Here is a 24,976-nt window from a genome sequence, read left to right as displayed (position 1 = left end):
GACCCTATGTTTTAAACAATTAATGTAATTAATGTAATGTAATTAACGATGAGATTTAAAGCTTAAAAGTATTAAACCCCATATAGATTTTTCACGAAAATTGTCCACAAATGACAACTATTATATAGTTCGCGGGGCACAAAATAAGGGCTTCGCCGGCCACCACTTGGTAACCACTGATTTAAACGAAGTTAATCTGAATAAAGAGTTGTACCAAGTTTGTGCATCACTTCAACTCCCAGAGGAAACTGTTATCCTAAGGGTATCCAACTTATATGTTAAGGATTCAAACCAAGTTTCTTAACCCAAAAATATCACAATTTAAGCCTAAATAAAACGGGTGACAATTTTGGTGTTTTGATTCGAAAAATTTGAAAGTTTTGAGCGATACATTCATATTTGTTCAGTTCGTGCTAATTGGCCAATTTTGCAGAGTATTAGATTCCGCTTTGAAAAGAAAGTTGCGAAACGTGGCACAGTTAGTAAGGCATCAATACAAATAGTCCTTGCGATAGCAAAGTTTAAAAATGCTGCCTTTTCTTTTTATATATAAATTTTAAGACTCAGAACTATTCATCTAGTTTTGTTCACAGTGGGCATTTTTTTTCTTCCTCTTTTCAAGCTATGTAGTAAGCTTCCTCTTTTCAAGCTAAGTAGTAAGCTTCCTCTTTTCAAGCTATGTAGTAAACTTCCTCTTTTCAAGCTATGTAGTAAGCTTCCTCTTTTCAAGCTATGTTTTCAGCATTAAAGTAAAAATCTGTATATTAAAATAAAGCAAAAATCTGTATATTTTACTTATATGCCAGAAAAAATTTTCAGATTTTTGGGGAAGATCCTATATTTAATGTGATAGCAAAATTTATATAGTAACATTTTATTCTTGTTTAAATAAGGGCGATGTAAAGTGATTTTACTACCTTTACATTTTAATAATTTAAACTTAGATGGCCTGAGAGCGCTTTAAAAATGTTTTTTATTGTTGCCTAATTTTCAACAAAACGCATTGTCAAGTGAAAAAGGCATTTTCCTATCACTGTAAAAAACTTTTTTAAACGCGTAAAAGTTGAAAGGCATGCTTCATACTTATTCTCATTCCTTTATATCAAACGATTAAAAGTAACAAATAATTATTAAAGATTATTTTTTGCATGGACTATCTTAAGACAAACGAGTTATATAATTGAGTGCAAAGAATTTTCGGTTCGATTAAGAATTTTTTCAGATATTCATCTTATTCTCAACAGCGTTTCATGTTTGCCACGGTAGAGGGAAGCATTTGTAGAGGCTGATTCAACTTCCAGTATAAGATTCAGGTGGAAAAATTTCTGCTGTTGTAAACCAAATTGTATAAATACGCATCTTAACTATTATGTAATTGCAAATGAATTTAGGATAATTTCCCAATTTTTTTTTAACATCTTTATATGATATTTTGAAATATGAAGAACACATTTTTTCACAAAAACACGGCCCAAAAATTAAATTAAGAAAAACTAATTATTCCCTGTATATACTAAGGCTACTGTACTGTCTAATTAAGGGGCACTAGTATATACAAACAAATCCGGATCGTCAAAAAAAGAAATAGTCACTTTAATGTTATGACGTCAGATGAGGACCTCAAGACTTCCGGTAGCGTTTGTTTGTTTTTTTAGGATAGATGGTGATTAGGAAAAATTCCTAAATATTGTAATTATAATATTAAAAAGCCCAAACAATCTCTCCTGAATAAACTAGTGAAATCATATTTCCCAGATAGCATTTGGTCCATATGACTTTAAAACAATTTCTATAAACTAACCATAATTTTTTGAGGAAAAACATTTAAAATTCATCGTCAAAACAGCTTTTTCTTTATTTATTTAAAAGGGAGAAAATATTTTGGTTAAGGTTAAATTACGCTAACAGTTATCATATATATATATACTACCACTTTAGTCTGATTCCATTGCTTAAAATATCATCTGAACAACTATTTTTAACAAAGTGTAGCCTCTTACCTTAAGGCCTGTATAGACGATCGAAGTTCTTAAACGAAGATTGATTGATATTGATGGAAACTTGTTTTGCTTTGAGTTCAAGCTTGTTTCGCCTAAGCGATCATTCAAGTGCTTGGTCCAAGTCCTTGGATGGCAATAGAACATGTTCTATTTTCCATCCAAGTTTGTTTTTTCTCCCTTAACCAATCAGCGTCTAAGATTTTGTGACGCCAACAGGCAGGCATCAGTTTATTTCATTTCGTTGTCTGCTCTCATATGTTTTAGTTCAAATAAACTGATCTGTTACGGTTTATTTATGCTATTATGATTTTATTTGAAATTATTTAGTAATTTTAAACTTATGTATGTGTTATTTTATATTGCTAAATATGAACAATGCGCATGCGCAAAATTTTATTCCCTGCATTGCGCATGCGCAACTTTTTCTGTTGACCAATCAGTGACATTCAAGAACTTGGAAAGTGTCGACGAATCATCCAATTTCTTGGACAGTGAAATCCCTCTAATTTCTCTAATTTCACGAATTCAATGCATTTAGATCGCGTAAACAGGCCTTTAGTTCGCGAAAAACCAAATCATAAGATCTAAAGTTATTTATCTCTTTTTCTTTATTTTGCACTTTGTAAATTTTAAAAATGTCACTTACCACAGCCTTTTTCATCGACACCATTGGAACAGTGTTGAAGTCCGTCACAGAGGAGGCGTTTATGGATGCATCCATCCCCACACTGAAAATTATATTTTTCAGTACACCAAGGAGTACAACCTTCTTCGTCAGAACCATCAACGCAATCTTTTTTGTTATCACATCTATGAATAGAACGTACGCATTTTCCATCTCCACAGAAAAAACCTTGGCAGGTTGATGCAGCTAAATTTAATGAAACAAACAAATTTTTACTTTCTTGAAAAATGTAGAGACACTATGAAATGTGGCTCAACTTTCTGTTTATCAAAATTGATTGCTGTTGTTGTGTCTTATCCTCCAATGCCTGATTAAGTCAGACAAGGTTCATCAGACCGTTGACCCTAATAAAATCGAGGACCAGAAGGGGGAATAAGTGCATGCCCTTTCTGGAAAATCCCAAACAGTCCAGGATGTTTTCGGGAGAAGCCTGCTCAGTTTGACATTTGGAACAGACCTCGAAGATTCTCCTGCCTTCGAAAAACGAGAGACTTTTTGTGTCACCACTTGGTAATCTGAAAATTGCGGTTTTAAAAGCTCTGTCACAATTGAGGGCGAATAAAGAACCTGACTCCTTTCCCGCATACCAGTGATGGCAGGGAACAAATTCATAGAATCTCCCTTCATTCAAAATTCTTAATTCACAACGCTTATTTATTAACCGCTTCTCTGATGTATGTATATATATTGCAAATATTTATTATCCCGAGAAAATTAACAACATTCCTCAGTTATTATTTAATTTGGAATATTTCTCGAGGTTCTTCATATCACAAAGCACATTAAAATAATAATAAATGGCAATTTCGAAATAGGAAGCAGTTTCAAATATCCGTTTTGAACAAGTTCATACTCAAGTTAATTAACGGACTAAGACAACCTCGATTTAATGTTTTTATACATAAGGTTGTTTTCCAAGGTTTTGGATTAAAGTAACGTGAGTAGAATAGAGCAGATGGTCACAGATCACATTTCAAGGTTAAATGGTTTATGCGTAAACCGCATAACAAATTTTAGTAGGTTTACCATAAAAGTGTTTTGGTGAGTGAAAATAAACCTTATTTTGCTATCTGGGTCTGGGGAGTTGGGGAGCGAAGGGAGCAGATTCGGATCTTCCAAACATTTTAAACTACAAATAAAGTTTTATTTACTGCAATTTGATTCGTCACTCTTATCTTCACAGTTATACACTCCATTACACTCGTATGATTTCAGGACGCATTGCCCGCTTCTACATCGAAATTTGGTTTCTGAGTCACATACTCTGGCATGGCAATCACGTTCGTCACTGTTATCTTCGCAAGATTTGTATCCATCGCAAATACGCCTTTCATCAACACAATAATATCCATCGTCGCACCGAAATCCGAATGGACAAGCTGTAAGAAGAAAAAGAAAAATCTTTAAAATAAATATCGATTCCAGTTACAAATAAATAGGCTAATAATAGGTAAGAGAACCAAAACTTTTGATTTTTTTTAATAATATTCCATGATTTTTTATTATTATTTTATTTATTTTCTCTAAATGTAAAACAGTTAGCTTGCTTCTCTTTCCGTATAGTTCAATTTCTTTTTTCCCTTCCCTCCCAGAAAGTATGCTACCTTACGTCAACCTTGTTTTCTTTTTACTATCACGAAAATGTTTGTACTAAAAACCTTTTTTTAATAGAGAAAAATATTGCAGTTTCAAACCTTTCATCCTAAAAGGATTAAAAATTATTTTTTAAAGCTTCTTTAAAAAATATTGTCAGCTAAGGTCCTTAATAGCATTTTAGCTGACGTCACACTAGCGATAGGATCAAATTGCATTGTCCATTAAAATTTCAAGACAAGGTATATTTTACCTAAGCATGCCAAACTTTACGAAAAGAAATCTTATAATTACCTAGATTTAAGATTATTTTCACCTTAAGGCTAGCTTAATCGGAGGATTTTTCTCACGTTGAGACCACCTCGATTTAAGGTTTTTAAATATAATGTTGTTTTCCAAGGTTTTGTATTAGCAGTGTTTCCCAAACTTATGAATTTTGTGTACCCTTTCTAAATTTTTCGCAATGCTGTGTACTACTAATAAAAAGATGAATGTATTTTTTACTATAAAAAATTTGCACAAAAGTTAAAATCACTACTTGGCGTTGACCCCACTATATTGAATGTTAACTCTGGAAAAAATAGCCAATGGAAAAATACGTAATCGTAAATTTCCGTGGCTAGCTTTATTTTTAAATGAAATTTTTTGAAATTCTCGTTTGTTCCAAGATATTTCGCATAAGTACACGTACCCCAGCTAAACTGTTCCCGTACCCTTGGGTATACGCGTACCATAGTTTGGGAAACACTGGATTAGGATAATGTGCGTAGAATAAAGAAGATGGTCACAGATCTCGTTTTAAGGTTAGATGCCTTACACGTAAACCGCATTACAAACCTTTTTAGGTTTACAATAAAAGTGTTTTGTGGGCCGGGATAGCCTGGTCGGTAGGGCGCTGGGCCCATATCCAAGAGGTCGTGGGTTTGATCCTCGCCGGCCGAAGACTCCCCGTGTAGTAAATGGTGACTGATGCACGTTAAATCTGTCGAGTCTCAAAGTCCTCCATGTTCCCACAACAAATCAACACCTCTGGGGGTACTGATCCAGAAGTTTCCTTGTCTTCTGGATTGGTTCAAAATTACAAGGCTACGGAGTTGAACGTTAGTAGTCGTAAACCCATGAAATTGGGTCGGCTGTTCAACGACGGTGATAAAATAAAATAAAAGTGTTTTGGTGAGTTAAAATAAACCCTTTTTTTTTTCTTTTTTTTTTGCTATCCTGGTCTGGGCTGATCGGATCGAAGCGAGCAGATTCAATGCTTCCAAATATTTTAAACTAAAGATAAAGTTTTATTTACTGCAATTGTATTCGTCACTTTTATCTCTACAGTCAGATACTCCATCACATACGGCTGATTTCTGGATGCATTGCCCGCTTCTACATCGAAATTTGGTTTCTGAGTCACATACTCTGGCATGGCAATCACGTTCGTCGCTGTTATCTTTGCAATCTTTCCTTCCGTCGCAAACCCTCCTTTCATCAAAACAATAATATCCATCGTCGCACCGAAATCCGAATGGACAAGCTGTAACAATAAAATAAATTCTTTAAAATAAATATCGAAATCAAATGCAAAAAGATAGGCTAATAATAGTGATTAAGATATCAGAGATATAGGGATGATAAAAGTTATTCATAAAATATAAGTGAATAATTGACGGACCTTGTGTCTTTTCAATCATTTATTTAGACGCAAACATGACCTAGCATAAGTATTGAAAGTCTTGCGGCCTTGCGGAATTTTGTTTTTAATGTAAATTTGTAATTTTTCTTCTTTTTGTTTTCTACTTACAACTGTAAGCCTCATTCCATACTTTGTGGTGCACGAGGAGTTTTAAGTCGTTTAAATAAAAAAAAAACATGACCTAGAAAAAATAAAGGTAGATAAGGGGGAAAATTCCCGAAAAGAAAAAGTTGCCGTTCTCTTTAACATGAATAGTACACGCATACGCAGACAAATAGGTTTCCCCGATAAGAGAGCCAAACCTTTTGATTTTTTTTTTTTTTTGGAATGTTTTAGGATTTTTTACATTTTTATTTTCGCTGAAAATAACACAGTTAGATCTCTTTCCTTATAGTTCAATTTCTTTTTTCCCTTCCCACTCAGAAAGTATGTAACCTTACGCCAACCTTGTGTCGGAATTTTCTTTTTTCTGTCACGAAAATGTTTGTACTAAAAACCTTTATTCAATGAAAAAAAAATATTGCAATTTCAAACCTTTCATCCTAAAAGGATTAAAAATTATTTTTTAAAGCTTCTTTAAAAAGTATTGTCTCTTAAGATCCTTAGTGACGTTTTAGCTGACGTCACACTAGCGATAGGATCAAGTTGTATTTTCCAGTAAAATTTCAAGTCAAGGTGGATTTTAGCTAAGCATGCCAAACTTTACGAAAAGAAATCTTATAATTATCTTCCCCTTGATGTTTTCCCCTTGAGGCTAGCTTTATTGAAGGATTTTTTTCATGGTGAGAGAACTTCGATTTAAGGCTTTTATATAGAACATTGTTTTCCAAGGTTTTGGAATAGCAGTGTTTCCCAAACTTATGAATTTTGCGTACCCTTTCTAAATTATTCGTAACAGTGTACCACTAAAGAAAAAATGAATGCATTTTTTACTAAAAAAAATTTGCACAAAAATTAAAAATCACAACTAGCTGTTGACATCACTAATTATTGAATGTTAACTCTGCAACAAAATAGTCAATGGAAATATACGTAATCGTAAATTTCTATGACTAGCTTTGATTTAAATGAAATTTATTGAAATTTTCCTTTGTTGCAAGATATATCGCTTAAGAATACGTGCCTTCTCTTAACTGTACCCGTGCCCCCGGGGTAGGCTTACCACACTTTGGGAAACAATGGATTAGGGTAACGTGCGTGGAATAGAGCAGATGGACACAGATCTCGTTTTAATGCTAGATGGCTTACACATAAACAGCATAACAAACCTTATAAGGTTCATAATAAAAGGGTTTTGGTGAGTTGAAATAAACATTTTTTTGCTATCTGGGTCTGGGTAGTGCGAAGCGAGCAGATTCAGTGGTTCCAAATATTTAAAACTTCAGATAAAGTTTTATTTACTGCAATTGTATTCGTCACTGTCATCTCCACAGTCAAGTATTCCATCACATTCGTCTGATTTCCGGACGCAATACCCGCTTCTACAGCGAAATTCGGTTTCTGAGTCACATACTCTGTCATGGCAATCACGTTCGTCACTTCTATCTTCGCAATCTTTGTCTCCGTCGCAAACATACCTTTCGTTAATACAATTTCCATTGTCGCACTGAAATTTGAAGGGACAAGCAGCTGTAAGAAGAAAAAATAAATTCTTTAAAATAAATAACTATTGCAGTTACAAAAAAGTAGGCTAATGGAAGAGAATTAAAACTTATAATTTTTTTTAAACAATATTCCATGATTTTTCATTATTTTTTATTTACTTTCGTTGGGACTATATTNAATCCTTTGAGTTGAAGAAAAAGTTTTCATGTCATTTTCGTATGAAATTGTATTCATTTCGTGCAAGAAACATTTTTTACTAATATCTAGTCATTTTTCATGTCAAAAAAAATTACTTTGAAAAATGACATTTTAACGTTATTTTACCTATTTTCAACTCTCGTTACTTCCTTATTTATTGATCAATTTTCCCGTTTATATTGTTTATAGGAAATTTCATGCGTCATATATTTTGTATAAATTTTCTTTTTCGTATCCAATGATTTCTGTAGTATTGTAGTGTATCTACCACTACAAAAATATAATTTCAATTAATCAGTAAATAAAGCATGTTAATTCGAATCTATGATGGGGTAAAGTATCGTTCCCCGAAAGACCGAGGAAGAGAAAAAAGGAAAGCCGAAATGCCAGCGGAAGCCAGGAGACCATTTCTACCCATCTTGAGTCAACACCTGAGATCACTTCATCCAAACCAGAATTGACGGAGCCTTCTACACCGACCAAGAACAATTACCCCCCGAGAAAACTTAAATTTCTCGTGCGAGGCCTTACAGTAGACAGCCGAATGGAAGATATTCGGAAAGATATAGAGGACAATGGTCGACGACCCATCAAGATAGAGCAACTAAGAAAGAGGCATGATAACGGATACAAGCTCCTCCCCCTTTTTCTAGTGATACTCCATGACTTCCCAGAACATCGGGACTTTATTTTCACAAAGAATCTACTGTCCTTTCCAGTCCATATCGAGAAATTTAACAAGGAGCGTTACGGCATCCAATGATACAAGTGCCAAAAATTTGGACATACACAGAAAGCATGCTCAAGTAATCCAGCCTGCATGAAATGTTTAGGAGCACATTTTTCCCACCAGTGCGTGAAGCCTCTCTCCCTTCCGGCCAAATGCATCAATTGTCAAGGCGATCACCCGGCCTGTTTTACGGGCTGTGGTGCTCGGCCGAGGCGAAATCATCGCACCTTCACGCGTAGACCACAAGATGCCCCAGCAGAGCAGTGAAGTTCCTAAGGATCATCAAAGAACTTCAGGAACTTTTGAAAGACGAGAAAATCATCTCATTACTCCTCTCCCTGCTCCCAGCCCTAAAGACGTAGATGAGGAGCCTCACCATCAAGCCTGATACATCTTTCATGCCTTTCATTATTTTATCGCATTTCAGGTTCTTTTCCGAACTTTCAATACAACTTTACTATGTATGTCCCTTTGGGATATTTCATGATGAATGAGATAAGGGCCATTTAGGCCTCAGATGCCCAGTTCTAAAACAACGAACGAACGAATCTATGATGGGGTACCTTTTCATAGACGAAGATTAACATTGTCGATATCCACTACCTCCACAATGGTAACCTTTGGGCGTAATGTAATGGCGCCTTTCCTGACAAAACGCGCACTTTGAACAATTTACTTGTGACTGCAGCATTAGCAAACTCTTCGCGCTGTTGCTACTCAGTCTCGTTCACACACAATATCAGCCTGCATACACTCGACAGCTAATAACAGCGCTGTAGCAACCACGACCGTGAACTTAATACAACTCTCACGATCAGCAAAATTTACGATAATTTTAATACAGCTCTACCGGGTTTTCGCAAAACAGCAATGAATCAACTAGTAGTGTCTGTTCATCGAATTCTATCACAATCACAAGATATAATTCTGGTGAGTGAGTACTGTAGTGTATGTACCACTACAAAAATACAATGAATGAGTATATGAAACATGTGTGATGTTGCTGCGTCACACGTGCGACGATATTCTACTCCTCAATAGTTTTTTTTTCAGTTTTCGTTCATTTAACCACAATAGCCTTCCACTACATTTAACTTGATCAATTGATTTTTTCGTATCGATTATCCCCACCTTAACTTTAACCGAGTAGAGCATTGCTTTTTTTCGCGTGCCTTCTTAGCGTCAGTTGATGAAGCCACCATGTGAATGAAACGTGACTCTCGACTTAACGATTATTTCGCTTTCTTCATGGGTTCAGGGATGCAGGTGGCTCCTTTGATTGTTCACGTTTAAATTTCACACTATTAGCAGGTTCTGGATCATGATCTTTGGAGAGTTAAAAGTAGTTCCTTTCCAGGCAGAAAATCTCAGATATATTTACATTCTTTAAAATATTTACATACTAGCCGCCTAAGGCGGCCAGCTGTCCGCCACGCTAAAGGTTTTCACAAATAAAGTTTTTTAAAACATAGCAGGAAATCTGAAGATTAGTGGACAATTAAAGTGTTCCTGTCCTGCAATTTTGTCTTCATATCCAGTTCTCTGCAGACAAAAGTTAAACTTTTTCTCCACTTTGATAAATATAAACTAATGCGAACCTTACAATTAAATTATTAATTCCTTCGTATATTATTGGTTTAAGTTGTCAAAAATTAATATTTCAATTGTAAGGTTCGCATTAACATACATTTATAAGAGTGGAGAAAAGTACATGCATTTTTTAATAGTTATTGGAATACGAAATACTCTTTGAAGACGAAAAAGCATAGATTTTCTTACAAAATGACTGATAACTAAACAACTAATCTAAATTTTTAAAAAGAAAAAAAAATTCTTCATTATGTCAAAACACATTTATGTGCCGACATTCGTGCCTGGGCGAGGCTTCTGGGGCGATATATTGTGATTGCAGACAAACAGACACACACACAGCCGCGTTTATTATTATGTATAGATGTATAGATGCATCCAGTTGGCATTTTCATCTATCGGGAAACGCGCCAACCATTGGCGTTGGCACACACTTGTTCACGTAGCATTTCATTCAGATGTTGAGTTTCAAAATACCCAAATTTATGCATGTTGCTGATTCCTCCTTTTTTTATGAATAGGGATATAAAAGTTAATATAAAGTAAAGGCAGGTGCCTAGAAGTTATTAAGTCGAAAATCACGTATCATTCACAAGGTGGCTTCCTCAATTGACGCCAAGAAGGCAAGCGGAAAAAAGCAATGCGCGATTCGTTTAAGTTAAGGTGGGGCTTATCGATATGAAAAAAAACAATTAATCAAGTTAAATGTCGTGAAAGGCTATTGTGGTTAAATGAACGAAAACTGAAAAAAACTATTGAGGAGTAGAATATCGTCGCACGTGTGATGTAGCAACATCCCAACATGTTAACTCGATTCTATGATGGGGCACTTTTTCATAGATGAAGGTTAACATTGTCAATATCTGCTACCTCCACAGTATTTTTAAATACTAAAAAAATATGGGATCTTAACTTACTTAAAGAACGGAACTAAAAAAAGATCGGAATACGGACACGGCTAAACTCCTTTATTTCAGTTGCATTCCACAACCTCAGAGAAGTACCAAACAATTCAAGCTCAAGATAAATGAGAAAAGGGCCTCAGGTCCCCAGATATTTTATGCAGTTCAAGTTTAACGCGGCTAAACTCACCTCAGTGAGGATTTTTAATGTTTCTCAGATTCCAGTATGTAACCCGTTGACGCAGAATTTTTATTAAAAATATTTTTCACCATTTTGTATTAATTTAGGTCAAAATAATTGAAAAATTTTATTTTTTGATAATTTGTAGTTATGAAATATAGAAAGAATGACTGGTGTATTTTTTCGAGTATTCTAACCGGTGTCTGAGAATCTTCTAATCACAGCTCATTTCCAATAATTTTTCAAATCTGCACTTATTTGCTATTACTTGACTCTGAAAGAAATAAGTTATTCAACATAGAAATTTCTTTAGTTTCAAAAAATCATTTATTGATAAATATTTGAAGATGAATAGAAAAAAAATGTAATACCACTTTTTTTATACTTTAGTACAAATATAATTCCGATAATCTAATGGATTTTATTTAAATAATTGATTGACTGTTTTTATAAGTAAAGAGTATCAAAATATATTTCTGCTTGTCATTAGAGAATCAGAAATATATATATNAAAATCCAAATATCTATATATATATATATATATGAGTGGTCACCAGTATTCGATCTGCGTCAAGGGACGAATCTTAACTCCACCAAATCTTAAACTGTTTGATTTTCGTTTCTATTTTTTATCCACCGTCAGAACTGACATATGAATGCGACTCCAAAAGCATTACGAGCAGCACTCTAGCTTATTTGCAAAAACTTTAGTGAGAGTCCTGCCGGCATAATCTATATTATATAAAACGCTAATACGTACGTATGTATGTATGTATCAATAAAACCGATGATATTTCTTTTCTCGCGCTGGCAACAGTTTTCATTTTTAATTGATTGGATTCGGCGTGCAAAAGCACGTAGTGAGCAACCAGATAACAATTACCAGAATGAGCATTATCAGGTTGTTCAATTCGGATTCATGCACTAAAAACATGACAATATTTAAACTCAATTAGGAATTAATTAATTAATTGAAGTGAGAATGCTTTAAAAGGCCATTGTTGAATTGATATTTTTCTACTGGGAGCTACCTAAACGTCTAAAAAACGTTTAAGTGTTTGTATTGAATGCATTGAATTTTTTTATATTTCGCGTTTATTTATGCATTGAATTTTCACGCTTTAAAATGCAGAATATTAGTGAAGCAATATTTGATAATTTATTTTGCTAATATGTTTCTTATTTAGCTAATGTTTTGATTTTTTCACCATGTACAATCTAAATAGCTAATATACTTTTTTTAACTGCCAATAAGAACATTGGTAGAATTCTTCTACATAAGTACAATACTATGTCTTTGATGATAAAATACTATGTCTTTGATGATAATATATTATGTCTTTGTGCTAGAACATTATGTTCATTGGCAAGCGTGCGCAGCGAGCCATGGCTCACGGCGTGAATCACATAGGATAGCGTAGCAATTCTCGGGGGTTGGCGAGCGTTAGCGAGCAGGGGGCGGAGCCTCCTAGTCGTTTAAATAATCCCTGAAAGTATGTAACGTTACGGCAGCTTTGTGTCAGAATTTTCTTTTTATTGCCATGAAAATGTTTGTACTAAAAACCTTTCTTCAAATAAAGCGAAAATATTGCAGTTTCAAACCTTTCACCCTAAAAGAATCAAAAATTATAATTTAAAGCTTTTTTTTTAAAGAGTATTGTCACTTAGGTGAAAAGGTCACATGGGTCCGTAATGACGTTTTAGCTGACGTCACATTAGCGATAGGATCAAATTGCGTTGTCCATTAAAATTTTATAACAAGGTGGATTTCAGCTGAGCATACAAGACGTTGCGAAAAGAAACCTTTATAATTATCTAGATTTAAGATTATGCTCGCATTGAGACTTGCTTTATTAAAGGATTTTTTCATGTTAAGTCAATCTCGATTTAAATTTCTTATAGAGAAGGTTTGTTTTCCAAGGTTTTGGAATAGGGTAATGAGTTTAAAATAGAGTAGATTGTCATGGATTTCAGTATAAGGTTAGAAGGTTTACACGTAAACAGCATTACAAACCTTTTTTGGTTTACATGAAAGGGTTTTTGCTAAGTGAAAATAAACCTTATTTTGCTATTATAAAACAAATCTATTTTTAGCAGACAAAAAAAAGTTGGGTGCACTTTCATAATAACCACGTCAGACAACTCGTCCAATATATTTTAACTTGGACAGTTTGGTTAATTTGATTACGTAAGAGATAAGGAGAAGTAAAGAATGAAAAAAAAACATGGATTAAGAAGTTTTTTTATATTTCTACACTGTATAGAAATTTAATTCAATTTACCATCATTAGTCACAATTTTTAATTACATAGAAAAATTATAAGAAAAATAAGATTCGATTCAATCAATCTCTCATGCATACAAGCATCTTATTATTGAGTTGAGTTTCATGATCAAAATGTGAAGAAAAATATCCGACAATGTGCAAAAAAATTCTAAAAACTAAAATGAATCATTTTTATGTAATACAGTTGTCCCCACTTAATTGCATATCGGATAATCGAATACCCCGCTTATACGAATAAACAATAACAGAACCAAATTATAATATATTAAACTAATGGTAAATCTCCTTATTTAAACGAATACTTGTTGATTGGTTAACAAGTATCCGTTTAATTGCAGAAAGAAGAGGTACTTAGGAGAAAAATTAATTTTTTAAAAATGAGACCATTCACCAGTAAGAATGGAATTTCCATTTTTCAGTTAAGAAAATAAGAATACAGTAGGCGGTTACTTTATTAGGGACTTCCTGTTCATTAGTTGCTCTACATTCTAATTATCTGATTATTAGGAGTATTCTGATTATTAGGGGTATAGTGTAAGAACAAATCTAACCTTGCTGGACATGAAGTAATACATGAAGTAAAAAAGAGTTTTTGCCATTTTTTGAGTTACTTCACTCACACCTCATTTTAAAATGTAAAAAAAGTACAGAAAATAAGAATACAATAGGTGGTTACTTTAATAGGGACTTCTTGTTCATTAGTTTGCTCTACATTCTAATTACCTGATTATTAGGAGTATTCTGATTATTAGGGGTATAGTGTAAGAACAAATCTAACCTTGCTGGACATGAAGTAATACATGAAGTAAAAAAGGGTTTTTACCATTTTTTTGAGTTAATTAACTCACACATCATTTTGGAATGCAAAAAAAGTAAAGAATAATTTGTTTTGTGGTCAAGCAGTCCCCTCCTAGTGCGCTATTATAGTTTTGATAAGAAAAGGTTTCAGAAACCTAACACACTAGTGTCCAGTGTTTCTTTCTCTTAAGTAGAATAATCATTGCTTAACGAAGTGCAATCATCGCTCAAATAACATTCATATTTTATGATGCTGACACAGACAGTTTTAATTACAATTGTTTACTGATCCAAAAAATAGTTTATTTATGATTAAAAAACTACACTATGCATTAAATACCATTTAATAAGGAAATTTTTCGAAAATTTGTAATTTAAGATTGAATAAAGCACTTCCTTTTTAATCGAATAACCCGCTTAATTGAATAGAATAGGCTACAACCAATGGTATTCCTTTAGGCGCGGGGTGGACTGTAATTAAACATCATTAAAAAATAATTAAGTTAATTTATTGAATTTAAAAACATTAGCGCATTTGTGAGTTTATTCGCCTGAGGTACAATATCTTACTAAAAATCGCACTTTTTCCTATTATTTGACCCCTTATAAGGCTTTGGTAACTATACTTATCACCAAATTCAAACTTTAAATAAAGATGGGAAACTATTTTTCCAACCTATGATTCGTTCGACCATCTACAGATAAACTCAGGGAATAAAAAGAAGGGAAAAAACAATGAAGGATTTTCTTCAACTTAAATGCGGGTAACAATAAAGGTTTGAGTGAGATCAAGAGATCAACATTAGAGAACTACTTTCTCTCGCACGCTATGCGCCGTTATTTCACTGTCCAGGTTTACTGCCAACTCTTTTCAGTAGGAAAGAATTTTAAATTCCAAAAAAATAGTTTTAAAAATCAAATTAGTTTTTGAGTAATAAACTCAATTAATTTTATTTAGAAAATCAATCACAATCCCAAAAATATTTAATCATATCATAAACTGGAAAAAAATGGCAGTATAATGGTTTATTGGTTCTGAGGAGGTTAGAGGTCAACCGAAAACTCCGCCATGTCTTTCAAAAGTGATTGGACCTACGTTATTCATTTTCGATCTAGCAAAAAATTATTTTATTTTCTCCCAAGTTCACTCCATAAAAACTTTTAAAATTTTATATTTCAATAATTAAATATAAATTAAAAGTATGTTTATCATGCTTCCAACTTACCTTTCGTTGAAGATACTACAATGATGATCAACAAAGCAATTATTATGCGCAGAGCCATTGTATACAATTGAATATTCAACTTACAAATGAATTAATATTTAAAAAATAGCAAATAATGATTTGCCTTAACAAGCAGTAAATGAGGAAGTTTACAAAAGGGTGTATCAACAACAGGAAATTAATTAAAATGTCTAGATAAAAGACTTTATAATTTTTATTCTTTTTAATATTTTTTTCAAACGAAGTAATTTTTTGAATGGTAATATTTACTAATAACTTGTTATATAGCTTGAAATAATATAAAAAATATTAGAAATTAATTTTAAACAAATTTCTTTACACATTAGTTATTCTTTCAGATTTCGACTATTTTCGGTCAGTATAGGTATATATTAAGTTTCAGTCTTTTTAGAGTTAATAAAGACTAAATTACATGGTAAATATTTTAAAAATTTTATCATTAATATCAAATTGTACTTATTTTTTTATTGGAAATTATAAAAAGGGGAGAAATTTTTTATGTACCAATTGCGTGGGTTTTGCTTGGAAAGTTTTTTTAAAATTATTTATAAACTCTGTCTTGTAATGTTTAAAGTAACGCTTTAGAGAAAGTATTAAACTTTTTACTATCATCATGTTCTAGTAGTTCTGTATTACAAAATATACGGTACCAGAGATATATTAAATACTCAACGGTACCAAAATATACAAACCTTTTTAGGCTTATATTAAAAGGTTTTTCTGGGAGAAAATATAAATTATTTCGCTATCTGAAAAGCAACTATTAAAGCAACTATATTTAAGGATAATTGTAGTGGAAACCCAATATCTATTCAATTGTTCGAAAACGTTCGAAAATCGCTTGATCTTTTAAAATAAACTTTTTCAGTAAAGGAAAAAATAATTATATTTAACTAAATATATTATATATATTAAATATATTAAAAATAAGAAAATTAAACACTTCATCAAACGTAAATTTTTGTTTTAAAAATAATGTACTTGCTATAAGTGTATATAAATTCAAACCTATATACTATTTTCTATTTCTTCATTGAATTTTTTATTTAAATTCAGAAATATAAAGTGTTCTTCTGATTGAACATCAATAGCAATAAATATTGAGATTTAAAAGAATCAAACATTTTGATAATTTTTAATTTGAAGTATTAAGATTTGGTTGAATTTCGCTTGAAAAGACTCTTGAAAAAGTCTGTGAAACTTGAATGTTCCAGTTCTTCAAATACAGTATCATCAGTAACACTGTCGATATCAGTAGATTCTTTTTTCACACCATCTAAATGAAAGAAAAATTTTATCATAAAAAAAATCAACAATTTGGAAACTAACGATAAAAAATCAGAAGACAAACTTCGATATTAAATGCAAATAAGTACATATTTAATGGGCGCTTTGAATTTGAATTTTGAAGTTTTGCCTGCCAATTCTATTCAAAGACTGAAAAAACATCTCCCACTATTTGATCCAGGAGTTCCTTTGTCCTCTGGATTGGGTCCAAAATTACATGACTACGGTGTTGTTTTCCCTGTTTAAATTACAAATTTAGAATAAAAAAAAGTTTACTACATAGCTTTCTGGCGCTTTTTGTGTTTCGTATGAATCAGTGCATTAGATAAAACAAAATCATTGAATTAACAATATTCCTCAGTTATTATTTAATTTGGAATACTTTTCGAAATGGCTAGTTTTCATATCGCTAATCACATTAAAATAATAATAAATGGTAATTTCGATACAGGAAGCAGTTTTAAAGATCTGTTTCGAAGCAGCGGTATACTCATTTCCGAAGCTAATTAATGAACGTAATTAAAATACAAAAAGTTCTTATCGCATTTTAATTTCTTTCTTCATTTAATGGGGGAAAAAAGACTTTCGCTAAGGTCAATTATAGACTAGCATGATAGTTTATAGCTCCAAATTAAAAAGGTTTATCGCTAATGCGACATCAAATGCTTCAGAAACTCATACCTTCAAAGACGAAACGAAATAACTAAAATACCTGTAACGTCTTTGGCAAACAACAGAAGCAGCCTTGACTCGCCTTGTAAAATGTACCCTCAAAAAATTGGTTCAACGTAAAGTCTCAATCAAAGTCAATGGGCCCATAATATTGCAATTTGTGAATATTATGTAAAAAATGAGAATGTCAATGAAATGTCAAGTTGAACTTTAATTTCCCCTGCGGTCATGCGTAAGCTGTTTAAGTTTGCATGACAATATGGTTCAACAAGGCCTCGTATTAAAGTAGTAGACAATTTGCGCGCTATTGTGGCTCAAAGCGTTTCCAAATTTTCTGACTAAGTTTAGAGAATTATTAACTATCGTAAGGGCGTCCGCTGTTTCGGGTGCTCGACTTAACATTGCGTTTTGCTGCGCACAAAGACTTAAAAACTTGAAATCACGAAGATGTAGGGAAAAAATAAGGAATTAGATTTTACAAGAAAAATTTAAGATTCGATTATTTGTTCGAGACTTTTCTACTATGTCAAGTCTGTATCAACTATGTCAAGATAAAACGTGAAGTTTAAAAAAAAAAAAAAAAAAAAAAAAAAAAAAAAAAAANAAAACTAAAAAAAAAAAAAAAAAAAACTATGTGGACTGACCCACTAAATGACGGAGTTGAAATTTGACATGCTGATTGGGCAATTTTCAATTATAAAATTAACTCTAGGTAATGTTTTTTCGAAATTCTATTTTGTTTGAAAAGTTATAGCAATTTTAACGTGCGAAAAAAATTTACGTAAAGCAGTAAATACGCACATTTTTTTACTGTTCTCTTTTCTTTTTGTTTTTTGTATTAAATAATGATTATTTATTCATCAGCGTCGAAAAATGTGTCTCGCTCTTGAAATTATTAATTTATTATCTCGCGCTTGATTTAATGTCAAAAGTAACAAAACAAAATGGACAAATAAAACAAAACCCAGAACGCATGTAACCTTATGGCAAACCTTGCGTCGGAATTTTCTTTTTATTGTCACGAAAATATCTGTACGAAAAATCTTTTTTCAGTAAAGTAAAAATATTGCAGTTTCAAACCTTTCATCCTAAAATGATTAAAAATTATTTTTACTGTTCTCTTTTCTTTTTGCTTTTTGTATTAAATAATGATTATTTATTCATCAGCGTCGAAAAATGTGTCTCGCTCTTGAAATTATTAATTTATTATCTCGCGCTTGATTTAATGTCAAAAGTAACAAAACAAAATGGACAAATAAAACAAAACCCAGAACGCATGTAACCTTATGGCAAACCTTGCGTCGGAATTTTCTTTTTATTGTCACAAAAATATCTGTACGAAAAACCTTTTTTCAATAAAGCAAAAATATTGCAGTTTCAAACCTTTCATTCTAAAATTATTAAAAATTATTTTTAACGTTTTTTTTAGAAGTATTGTCACGTAGGTATAATGGTCGCTTAGATCCATAATGATGTTTTAGTTGGCGTCAGAATTTTAGTGGAGCATACAAGGCGTTGCGAAAAGAAACCTTATAATTACCTATATATGAGATTATTTTCAAAATGAGGATAGCTTTATTGAAGGATTTTTTACACGCTAAGACAACCAAGATTTATGGTTTTTATATAGAAGTTGTTTTCAAAGGTTTTGGATTAGGGTAATGTGCGTAGAATAGAACAGATGGTCATAGATCTCGTTTTAAGGTTAGAAGGCCTACAGCCGCACTACAAACCTTTTTTAGGTTTAATATAAAAGAGTTTTGGTGAGTTAAAATAAATCTTTTTCTGATATCTGCGTCTGGGGATTTGGGAAAAGAAGCGAGCAGATTCGGAGTTTCTAAATATTTTGAACTACAAATAAAATTTTATTTACTGCAATTGTATTCGTCACTGCCATCTGCACAGTTAAATATTCCATCACACACGTCTGATTTCCGGACGCATTGCCCGCTTCTACATCGAAATTTGGTTTCTGAGTCACAAACTCTAGCATGGCAATTGCGTTCATCACTGTAATCTTCGCAATCTCGCCTTCCATTGCAAATCTCCAATTCATCAAGACAATAATATCCATCGTCGCACCGAAATCCAAATGGACAAGCTTAAACAGAAAAATAAATTCTTTAAAATAAATATCGATATCAGTTACAAAAAGGTAGAATAATAATAGTGATTAAGATATTAGAGATATAGAGATGATGAAAGCTATTCATTAATAAGTGAATAATTGACAGACAATGTGTCTTTTCAATCGTTTATTTAGACACACACATGACATAGAAAAGTTATAGGTAGATAAAGGGGAAAATTCCCGCAAAGAGAAAGCTGCTGTTGTCTTTAACATGAAAGCATCTTCTGCTCTGCGAAGCTCTCGTAACAGTGCGCGCATGCGCGGACAAACAGGTTTCCCCGATTAGAGAACCAAAACTTTTGATTTTTTCTTCTTTTCTTTATTATAATATTCTATGATTTTTTTACATTTTTATTTTCGCTGGAAGTAAAACAGTTAGCTTGCTTCCCTTTCCTTATAGTTCAATTTTCTTTTTTCCCTTCCCACCCAGAAAATATGTAACCTTACATCTACCTTGTTCGGAATTTTCTTTTTTCTGTCACGAAAATATCTGTACCAAAAACATTTTTTCAATAAAGCAAAAATATAGCAACTTCAAACATATCATCCTAAAAGGATGAAAAATTACTTTTTAAAGCTTTTTAAAAAGTATTACCCCTTAGAATCCTTAATGATGTCTTAGCTGACGTCACATATCCGATATCATCGAATTGCATTGTCCATCAAAATTTCAAGACAAGCTGGATTTTAGCTCAGCGTGCCAGGCTTAACGAAACGAAACCTTATAATTACCTCTATATAAGATTATTTTCACCTTGAGGCTAGCTTTATTGAAGAATTCTTTTCACGCTGAGACAACCAAGATTTAAGGTTTTTATATATAAGGCTGTTTTCCGAGATTTTGGAAGAGCCGTGTGTGAATTTTGTGTAATCTTTCTAAATTTTTCGTAACGCTGTGCATCACTAATGAAAAAATGAGTGTATTTTTTACTACAAAAAATTTGCACAAAAGTTAAAAATCACAACTAGCCGTTGACACCACTAATTATTGAATGTTAACTCGTCCCGCAGTGGACTGATCGTTAAGACCCAGCAGATCACCGAAGTCAAGCATCACTGACTGCTGTCAGTGTTGGGGTTGGTGACAACTTGGATCAGTCTGCGTAGGGACCATGGGTGTGCGGTATTGGTATTCGTTAAACAGTTCTAAAGTAAAGTGCTCGAATTCGCGTGCAGGTCGTCGGGCTACCGAAGCAGGGGTGCCATCCCCTCTGCAAGGGATCAAAATTCTGATGGCATGTCTTCGGATCATCCACATGTATGTATCTCAGACCGTCGCCAGTAGCAGATAGTGCAGCTCTAAAGCGACATAAATGAACAAATCAATCAATCAATGTTAACTCTGCAGAAAACAGCCCATAGAAAAAGACGCAATTGTAAATTTCCGTAACTAGCTTTGTTTTTTAATAAAATTTTCTGAAATTCTTGTTTGTTCCAAGATATTTCGCAAAAGAACACGAACCTTCGCTAAACTGTTCCTGTACCCCTAGGGGTAAGCGAACCACGCTTTGGGAAACACTGGATTAGAGTAATGTACGTAGAATAGAGAAGATGGTCACAGATCTCGTTTTAAGGTAAGAAGGCTTTCACGTAAACAGCATTACAAACCTTTTTAGATTTACAATAAAAGGGTTTTGGTAAGTTAAAATAAATCTTTTTTTCTTTCTTCTTCGCTAACTGGGTCTGGGGAGTTGGGGAGCGAAGCGAGCAGATTCGAAGCTTCCAAATGTTTTAAAATACAGATGAAGTTTGACTTACTGCAATTGTATTCGTCACTGTCATCTTCACAGTCAAATACTCCATTGCACACGTCTGATTTCCGGATGCATTGCCCGCTTCTACATTGAAATTCGGTTTCTGAGTCACATACTTTGGCAGGGCAATCGCGTTCGTCGCTGTTATCATCGCAATCATTTTCTCCGTCGCAAACATACATTTCATCAGTGCAATATCCATCGTCACACTGAAATTGGAATGGACAAGCTGTAACAGAAAAGATAAATTCTTTAAAATAAATATCGAAATCAGTTACAAATATGTAGGCTAATAATAGGTAAGAGAACCAAAACTTTGATTTTCTTATAGCATTCTATGATTTTTCTATATTTTTATTTTCGCTGGAGGTAAAATAGTTAGCTTGCTTCTCTTTTCTTTCAGTTTAATTTCTTATTTTCCCTTTCCACCGAGAAAGAATGTAACCTTACGTCAATCTTGTGTTGGAACTTTCTTTTTTCTGTCACGAAAATGTTTGCACTAAAAACCTTTTTTCAATAAAGAAAAATATTGCAGTATCAAACCTTTAATCCTAAAAGGATTAAAAATTATTTTTTAAAGCTTTTTTAAAAAGTATTGTTACTTAAGGTCCTTAATAACATTTTAGCTGACGTCACACTAGCGATAGAATCAGATTGCTTTGTCCATTAAAATTTCAAGACAATGTGGATTTTAGATAAGCATGCCAAACTTTACGAAAAGAAATCTTATAAATACCTATATATATATGATTATTGTCACCTTGAGGCTAGCTTTGTTGAAGGATTTTCTTTCACGCTGAGACAACTTTGATTTAACGTTTTTATATATAAGGTTGTTTTCAAGGTTTCGGATTAGCAGTGTTACCCAAACTTGTGAATTTTGTGTGACCTTTCTAAATTATTCGTAACGCTGTGTACCACTAATGAAAATATGGATCTATTTTTTGCTATAAAAAATTCGAAAAAATGTTAAAAATCACAACTGTATGTTGGCACGACAATTATTGAAAGTTGACTCTGCNTCACACTGAAATTGGAATGGACAAGCAGCTGTAACAAAAAAGATAAATTCTTTAAAATAAATATCGAAATCAGTTACAAATATGTTGGCTAATAATAGGTAAGAGAACCAAAACTTTGATTTTCTTATAGCATTCTATGATTTTTCTATATTTTTATTTTCGCTGGAGGTAAAATAGTTAGCTTGCTTCTCTTTTCTTTCAGTTTAATTTCTTATTTTCCCTTTCCACCGAGAAAGAATGTAACCTTACGTCAATCTTGTGTTGGAGCTTTCTTTTTTCTGTCACGAAAATGTTTGCACTAAAAACCTTTTTTCAATAAAGAAATATACTGCAGTATCAAACCTTTCATCCAAAAAGGATTAAAAATTATTTTTTGAAGCTTTTTTAAAAAGTATTGCTACTTAAGGTCCTTAATAACATTTTAGCTGACGTCACACTAGTGATGGGATCAAATTGCATTGTCGACTAAAATTTCAAGACAAGGTGGATTTTAGATAAGCATACCAGACTTTACGAAAATAAATCTTATAACTTCCTATATATAAGATTATTTTCAAATTGAGGCTAGCTTTGTTGAAGGATTTCTTTTCACGCTGAGACAACCTCGATTTAAGGTTTTTATATATAAGGTTGTTTTCAAGGTTTCGGATTAGCAGTGTTTCCCAAACTTGTGAATTTTGTGTACCATTTCTAAATTTTTCGTAACGCTTTATACCATTAATGAAAATATGGATGTATTTTTTGCTATAAAAAATTTGAAAAAATGTTAAAAGTCACGACTGGATGTTGACACCACAATTATTGAAAGTTAACTCTTCAAAAATTAGCCAATAGAAAAATACGTAATCGTAAATTTCCATGGTTAGCTTTGTTTTTAAATAACATTTTTTGAAATTCTCGTTTGTTGTAAAATATTTCGCATAAGAACGTGTACCTCAGCTAAACCGTTCCCGTACTCCTGGCGGTATGCTAACCACACTTTGGGAAACACTGGATTAGGATAATGTGCGTAAAATAGAGAAGATGGTCACAGATCTCATTTTAAGGTTAGATAGCTTACACGTAAACCGCATTACAAACTTTTTTAGGTTTACAATAAAAGGGTTTTGGTGAGTTGAAATAAACATTTTTTTGCTATCTGGGGACTTGGAGAGCGAAGCGAGCAGATTCGGAACTTCCAAATATTTTAAACTATAGATAAATTTGTATTTACTGCAATTGTATTCGTCACTGTCATCTTCACAGTCAGAATATCTATCACATATGAATGATTTCCGGACGCATTGCCCGCTTTGACATCGAAATTCAGTTTCTGAGTCACATACTCTGGCATGGCAATCACGTTCGTCACTGTTATCTTTGCAATCATTTTCTCCGTCGCAAACATACAATTCATCAATACAATATCCATCGTCGCACTGAAATTTGAAGGGACAAGCAGCTGTAAGGAAAAAAAAATAAATTCCTTAAAATAAATATCGATTCCAGTTGCAAAAGTGTATGCTAATAATAAGTAAGAGAACCAAAACTTTAGAATTTTTTTTAATAATATTCTATGATTTATTATTATTTTTTTTATTTATTTTCGCTGGAAGTAAAACAGAAATCTTGCTTGTTCTTTCCGTATAAATCGTTTTCTTTTTTTTTTCCTTCTCATTCATAACATAAACTATAAACCTTCGATCTGAATCCCTTGAGTAANAAAAAAAAAAAAAAAAAAAAAAAAAAAAAAAAAAAAAAAAAAAAAAAATCATGTCATTTTTGTTTGAAATTGTAATCCGTTCATTTCGTGGACGAAACGTTTTTTACTAATATCTAGTTATTTCACATGTCAAAAACAATGATCGATCTGAACAAGTCTACTTCGATTTATGGTCCATTTTGAACAATTGACCTGTGACTGTGACATTATCAACCTCTTCTCGCTATTGATACTCAGTGTCGATCGCACACAACATCGGCCTGCATACACTCGACAGCTAATGGCAACACAGAAGCAACCACGACCGTGAACTTAATACAGCTCTCACGATCAGCAAAATGTTCGGTGATGTTATTACATCTCTGCCGGCTTCTCACAAAACAGCAATTAATCAACTAGCGTTGTCTGTCCATCGAATTCTATCACAGATACAATTCTGATGGGGAAGTTCTGTAGTGTATCTACCACCACAAAAATACAATTCCTATTCATTAGCATATGAAGTATGTTGACACGATTCCATGATGGGGGTACCTTTTCATAGATAAAGGTTAAAATTGTCAATATCTACTACATCCGCAGTATTTTTATATACTAAAAAAAGATGGGACCTTATAGGGAATACGCACACGGCTAATCCAACTCCCCCTACAACTGGAAGCCTCCACACGGTTTTTTGTTGGTAATCCGATTAGACCACTATAAGGGTAAATATGTTTACGAAAGAAGCATTTAATAGAAAATCTACGAAAAATATGATAGTGGTTGTAAATATATGTCTAAATATTTGTTTAATTTTTTAATATGATTGGTTTGACTTATTAACTAGTCAACCACTACATATGCAATTATCAAATATATATGATAAATTTCCCTCAATAACTTTTAAAAAAGAATTTAGTTTCATG

General features: G+C 32.7%; 2 protein-coding genes across 3 annotated transcripts in view; both read right to left on the bottom strand.

The window, feature by feature from the left end:
- The window catches only part of LOC107443390 (low-density lipoprotein receptor-related protein 1B-like), a 64,833-nt gene extending 49,194 nt beyond the window's left edge, over positions 1 to 15,639 (bottom strand). Inside the window, exons 1-5 of the mRNA XM_071181725.1 lie at positions 15,480 to 15,639; positions 7,364 to 7,591; positions 5,576 to 5,803; positions 3,837 to 4,064; positions 2,647 to 2,871 (exon numbers count right to left, since the gene is read on the bottom strand). Coding sequence (XP_071037826.1) covers positions 2,647 to 2,871; positions 3,837 to 4,064; positions 5,576 to 5,803; positions 7,364 to 7,591; positions 15,480 to 15,537 — 967 coding nt within the window. The 5' untranslated portion in view covers positions 15,538 to 15,639. The remainder of the gene's footprint in view (positions 1 to 2,646; positions 2,872 to 3,836; positions 4,065 to 5,575; positions 5,804 to 7,363; positions 7,592 to 15,479) is intronic.
- An 879-nt stretch (positions 15,640 to 16,518) lies between these two features.
- LOC107443409 (low-density lipoprotein receptor-like) overlaps positions 16,519 to 24,976 on the bottom strand; it is a 33,251-nt gene continuing 24,793 nt past the window's right edge. For both annotated transcript variants that reach the window (XM_071182026.1, XM_071182025.1), the window contains exons 2-5: positions 23,580 to 23,807; positions 21,349 to 21,573; positions 19,333 to 19,560; positions 16,519 to 16,776 (exon numbers count right to left, since the gene is read on the bottom strand). In XM_071182026.1, coding sequence (XP_071038127.1) covers positions 16,649 to 16,776; positions 19,333 to 19,560; positions 21,349 to 21,573; positions 23,580 to 23,807 — 809 coding nt within the window. In that variant the 3' untranslated portion in view covers positions 16,519 to 16,648. The remainder of the gene's footprint in view (positions 16,777 to 19,332; positions 19,561 to 21,348; positions 21,574 to 23,579; positions 23,808 to 24,976) is intronic.

Source organism: Parasteatoda tepidariorum, chromosome 6, assembly GCF_043381705.1.
Source record: "Parasteatoda tepidariorum isolate YZ-2023 chromosome 6, CAS_Ptep_4.0, whole genome shotgun sequence".
NCBI lineage: Eukaryota > Metazoa > Arthropoda > Arachnida > Araneae > Theridiidae > Parasteatoda > Parasteatoda tepidariorum.
Note: the sequence above shows the minus strand (reverse complement) of the source record. Positions and strands in the feature narration are given on the sequence as shown.